General features: G+C 38.6%; 1 protein-coding gene and 1 long non-coding RNA gene across 2 annotated transcripts; both read left to right on the top strand.

Annotated features, from left to right (window-relative positions):
- Positions 1-454: 454 nt before the first annotated feature.
- LOC119630459 (E3 SUMO-protein ligase ZBED1) lies at positions 455-2,338 on the top strand. Its single transcript, XM_038019965.2, has one exon. The coding sequence runs from the start codon at positions 455-457 to the stop codon at positions 2,336-2,338; it is 1,884 nt and encodes a 627-aa protein (XP_037875893.1).
- Positions 2,339-3,902: 1,564 nt separating this feature from the next.
- LOC134201293 (uncharacterized) lies at positions 3,903-4,853 on the top strand. The gene is made up of 2 exons (XR_009976517.1): positions 3,903-4,041; positions 4,140-4,853. It is a non-coding gene; the product is annotated as an uncharacterized LOC134201293 (long non-coding RNA).
- Positions 4,854-5,681: the final 828 nt, after the last annotated feature.

The raw sequence follows: 5,681 nt of genomic DNA, 5'->3' as shown, positions 1-5,681 counted from the left end.
TACTTACACATGTCTACTTAATACCCGAACCTTCGATCAACAATAGGATTATAATACTATTGTTGATCGAAGACCCGAACGGACCCGAGCGAGCAAGACAGACCGACCGCCGCTGCAACGCGATGGCTTGACTACGCAAAATAAATGAGCGAGCGACACGGAATTATTCCTAATGATTTTGAACCGTATGCCCTGGCCGCTAGGTACATTTTTATATCTAAGGTACGTCTGGATTTTAATTTAAGTATTTGTATTTATATTTTTCATGCGGCGAGCCGGTAGTTCCCCGCAAGTAGTTACTTAATTTTTTATTCGCAACTTTTGTAAAATCGCTAGTCGCTCGTAATTGTTCTAATAATATTTCATTTTAGTTTTGTGTTTGAATTACTTAAGCACTTCTTTGAAGATAGTTTTATTATTTGTTTTAATACGTGTTTAATAAGTGAAAGAAAGAATGGCGTCTAAAAGAAAGTACAGTCCTCTTTGGACGCATTTTGAGGAGACCGCGCCGAAAAAGGCGAAATGCGTCTATTGCTCTCGGATATTAACATTATCGTCGAGCTTAATTGGCAGTCTAAGTCGCCATATGAAATCCGTTCATCCCACAGTAAATATTAAAGTTGAAAGGCAAGGAACTCTCAGTGTAGAAGATATCTCGGCAACATCGGGCAAGCCGGCTGTGCAGGAAGTCACATGTGGTGAAACTTGTAGTCGACCAACTTTCGCCACAAATGCTATGACCGTTACCACCACCACTGGAACTGCCAGTACTAGCAGAGAGAACATGCCATCTATTAAGGACTATGTAGTTATTAAAAAACCACTACCTCAACATAAATTACAGCAGCTCGATGATCAACTAGTAAGGATGATCGCGAAGGGATACCATGCCTTACGTATGTTAGATGAAAAAGAATTCCGTAAGTTTGTAGAAATGTTAAACCCAGGGTACACATTGCCGACGCGAAAAACATTGTCCGAAAGCTTACTACCAAAGGTATATAACAAAGTCCTTGAGTCTGCCAAATTTCATATCACTAAGGCAACAGCCGTCTGTATAACAACAGATGGTTGGCCCTCAATTGTTAATGACGGCTATATTGCTATCACGGCCCATTTTATAGATCATGAAATAGACCAAATATGTTCTGTCATGATTGGTTGCATAAATCTTGAGGAAAGGCACACGAGCATAAATTTAAAAGATTTTCTACAAGAAAAGTTTATTGAGTGGGGTATTGACCGAAGAATAGGTGCGGTGGTCAGCGATAATGCTGCAAATATTGTCGGCGCAGTGCAACTTGGTGGTTGGCGTACAATTAGATGCTTCGCGCACTCTTTAAATTTAGTTATGCAAGCGAGTATTATTAAAATAGAGGAGACAATAATTAAAGTCAAACACGTAGTGGAATATTTTCATCGAAGTTCACCTGGAGCTAAAAAATTAAAAGAAATACAACAGCAAATGGAGCTTGAGCCCCTTAAATTAAAACAAGACGTCATCACTCGGTGGAATTCCACATATGACATGCTGCACAGGATAGTTAAAATAAAAAATGCTGTAATTGCTACACTGGCCCTTATGAGGAATGACCTGTCGCTTTCCCAAGATGACTGGACTATTATTGAAAAATCTATTCCTTTATTAAATATATTCTATGAGGTTACTAAAGAGATAAGTGGCGAAGAATACGTAACGGCTTCGAAGGTCATCGTGTATTGTAAGTTAATAAATAAACAGATCGAGAAGTGCACTGAGGAAACTCTTGCACCTATTCAAGAATTGATAAAATCATTAGCCTTACAAATGACGCAACGGTTTCACGATATAGAAAGCAATGTACTGCTCAGTGAAGCAACTATCTTGGACCCTAGATTTAAAAAAAATGGGTTCAGCAGTGTTAGGAACTATGAAAGGGCTGCAGCTCAACTAAAATTAAAAATAGGTGCTATTGATAATTCAAGCGTGGTAGTGCCTGTTGAAGAGAGGCAAATGACGACTCGGTCATCTATTGTAAAATCTATCTGGGAAGATTTTGATACCGAGGTTTCAAAACTGGTACCTGAAAATCCAGTAGCAGCTGGTATAGTCGAATTCGACAAATATATGCTCGAACCTTTAATCAAGAGGCACGAAAATCCTCTCAAGTGGTGGAAGGATCGCAAGGCAGTATATCCCCGTCTTTATTCATTTATGCTGAAAAGGCTTAATATTGTAGCAACTTCAGTGCCATGCGAACGCGTGTTTTCCAAAGCCGGTCTAACCCTAAATGAAAGGAGAACACGACTCAAAACAAAAAAATTAAGTCAGCTAATGTTTATTAGCTGTAATTGCTGATTTTATTAAAATATGTATACTTAAAACAATTAATGTACATAATTATAACAAACTATTGATTATTTAAAACAAAAAAAAACAAAAACGCTTTAAAAAATGTATATAAATCTATGAATAGGATAAGATGTAAATAGTACCACTGTATTATGTAATTATGACCACTGTAAATATTGTAAATAACTTGATTTTTAAATACGCCAAACTTCATATAGAATTATAGAAGTTTGCCAGTCCTAAGCCTGGTGTGTCCCTTTTAACAGTTACAACTATGTCGGTAAAGTGACGTAAACTCGCTTATTCTGTCTATATTCAAGTACTGGGGCCTAAGTATGAAGGGAAATAAACTATATTTACATAATTAAAAATACATTAATTTTATTTACTAATTAATTATTGTATCACGTAATATTTGCTACATAAATTATATTAAGTGAAGGCGTTTGATTGTGTTTAATGGAATACCATGTTTGATGTTTTGATTAATATGCGTTCCTCCTCATCTTACACTACTGATACAAAATCTGTACCTTGATGGCTCTTGACATGGTGCACGGTGAGCGGTGACATGGTGCACGAAAAGCCGCGATGGCAAAAAGATCGATGCCTTTGAAATGTGGGTGTGGCGGAGGATGGTACGAATACCATGGACTGCCATAAGAACTAACGAGTCCATCCTAATAGAGCTAAACACCCAAAAAAGGCTCTCTAGCATCTGCCGGGAACGTGTTATGGGCTTCTCCGGACACATCATGCGGTCTCCCAAACATGAATTATAGAAGCTTATAATTGCGGGTCGCATACAGGGCAAACGCGCCTTGCCAAACACCAGCCAGATCCTTAGATCTGGTTAAGGAAGCGGTTGGTGGTAGTCTATATCATGCGGTCCATGCCACCCATGATTGAACACTGTGGAGGAAAGTCACATGTGGTCGTAATCCTCAGCGATGAGGGAACGATGAAGAATGAAAATATATTAAGCGAAAAATAAAATTATTATTAAGTAAGTCAATCTCTGTCAAGTAATATAAGAGTATATTACAATACAAAGTATGAACACATCACGTAGGTAATGATTCGGGTGTAAAGATACAATGTAACTCAATGTATTCATCACAGTATCTATTGAACGCACCGAGTAATGTTAAGAGTAGACATGTGTAAGTAATGCGAGTGATACGATGTAATGCAACATCACACATTACGCGAAGGAAACAAACATCACACTATCACCCACAGAACACTATTACTTCTAGCGAAGCTATCACCCGACATATTTCTTTCTTTGTCGTGTAATGTTGCTTTATAATACACGAACGGAACCGAGCGAGCGAGACAGACCGATCTACGCAAAATAAATGAGCAAGTAACATAGAATTATTCCTAGTGATTTTGAACCGTAAGCCCTGGCCGCTAGGTACATTTTTATACCTATGGTACGTCTGAATTTTAATATAGGTATTTGTGTTTATATTTTTCACGGAATAGATAAATAAGGTTGGAATGGTAATGTAGGCGGGGCAAGCGTGCCACAGTTATGATAGAACAAACATAACTCGACCGATTCTTTCATTCACCGTGTTTAGTGCGCTTCGGACTACTTGGCGAACAGATCTCCGCTTTATAGTGCCGTGTTGTGCAATTATAACTTGTAAAACAAAAAATCAGACCTCAAGTATAGAGCGAGGAGGTATATCTTTCGATCGGTAAGTCGAAATTACCATTTAATTACAATATTATTTGTCTAAAACATAAAAATATACTGAGCATTATGAAATTCCAAACATTAACAATATTATTGCAGCAAGTTATAAATAGCATACATTGCGCGATGTGTACTCGCCCAATGAACGCAATGACCAAGTCAGCTTCCAATGTACTACATGCATTGCGTTCTCTACACTTCAATCTTTGAAATTTCGGCCTTTGCCCTGATTGGCCGTGCAGTTTGTCGATAGTGAGGTGACCATGTGGTAAAATCATCGACAGAATTCTCGACTATATTTACATTTGACATGGATAATTTTTGCATTATTTTATATTTAATTAATGATACCTAGTATATTCTTAGTGAGACGTATTTTGAGTAAAATAAATATGTATTATTATTATTGAATTATTATCATTGAATTAAAGTGAAGGTATAATATAAAGGGACATGTAGACCTCTAATTTACGGGTATTTACTATATTGTCTAAGACGTATTAAAATCTAAGTAAAATGCTATTTGACTTATGCAGTAAATTAAAAATTTTAGGTTTCCTAAAGAACCTAACGCCAGGGAACAATGGATTGACGTGACAGGTAGAGGAAACTGGAGACAAAGACGAGTACTATTTGCTCTAAACATTTTACTGAAAATGATTTTATCATAAAAAAAATCAGAATACACTTAGTTTTGAAAAATTCATTCGCAATTAATAGCAAGCGCCAACTGCTTAACAAATACGTTTTATTCCAGCGACAGTGACTATTTGTAATTAATAAAAGTAAAATAGTTTTTTTTTTCAATATTTATTTCATGTTTCATTTTCTCCATTCATTCATCAGATAATTTATCGATAAAGAATATCGATTTTATCAAGCACTAGCGTGTATGAACATTTTTATTGCCTTTTTGCGTGTGTGAGTGTGTATGCCTACGGGTGTTTTGTGCTAGTTTGCGAACGAATATCTGTCCTGAGATTTATGTGTGGGTGTTTTTGTTGTGTGCGAAATACTTGTAATCACAGTGTGTGTATGTGTAGAAATTAAAATAGTGGGGATGAAGCGGCGACACTGGTTCTAATACAAAATTAGAGCAAAGGCCTTTCCAACCTTTAAACCCATTCCGACAGGAGCCCTCTTCTTCGATATAGCGAAGGCGTTCGACAAAGTCTGGCACAACGGTTTGATATACAAACTGTATAACATGGGAGTGCCAGACAGACTCGTGCTCATCATACGAGACTACTTGTCGAACCGTTCGTTCCGATATCGAGTCGAGGGAACGCGTTCCCGACCCCGTCACGTCACAGCCGGAGTCCCGCAAGGCTCCGCCCTCTCCCCGTTACTATTTAGCTTGTATATCAATGATATACCCCGGTCTCCGGAGACCCATCTGGCGCTCTTCGCCGATGACACCGCCATCTACTACTCGTGTAGGAAGAAGGCGTTGCTTCATCGACGACTTCAGACCGCAGCTACCACCATGGGACAGTGGTTCCGGAAGTGGCGCATCGACATCAACCCCACGAAAAGCACAGCGGTGCTCTTCAAAAGGGGTCGCCCTCCGAACACCACGCTGAGCATCCCTCTCCCGACTAGGCGCGTCAACACCCCCGCCCCCGCCGTTCGCCCAATCAC

This window comes from Bombyx mori, chromosome 24, assembly GCF_030269925.1.
Source record: "Bombyx mori chromosome 24, ASM3026992v2".
In the NCBI taxonomy this organism is placed as follows: Eukaryota; Metazoa; Arthropoda; class Insecta; order Lepidoptera; family Bombycidae; genus Bombyx; species Bombyx mori.
Note: the sequence above shows the minus strand (reverse complement) of the source record. Positions and strands in the feature narration are given on the sequence as shown.

Excerpts from the sequence above, each read along its gene's own strand:
- LOC119630459 (XM_038019965.2), top strand. The coding sequence starts at position 455 with ATGGCGTCTAAAAGAAAGTACAGTCCTCTTTGGACGCATTTTGAGGAG.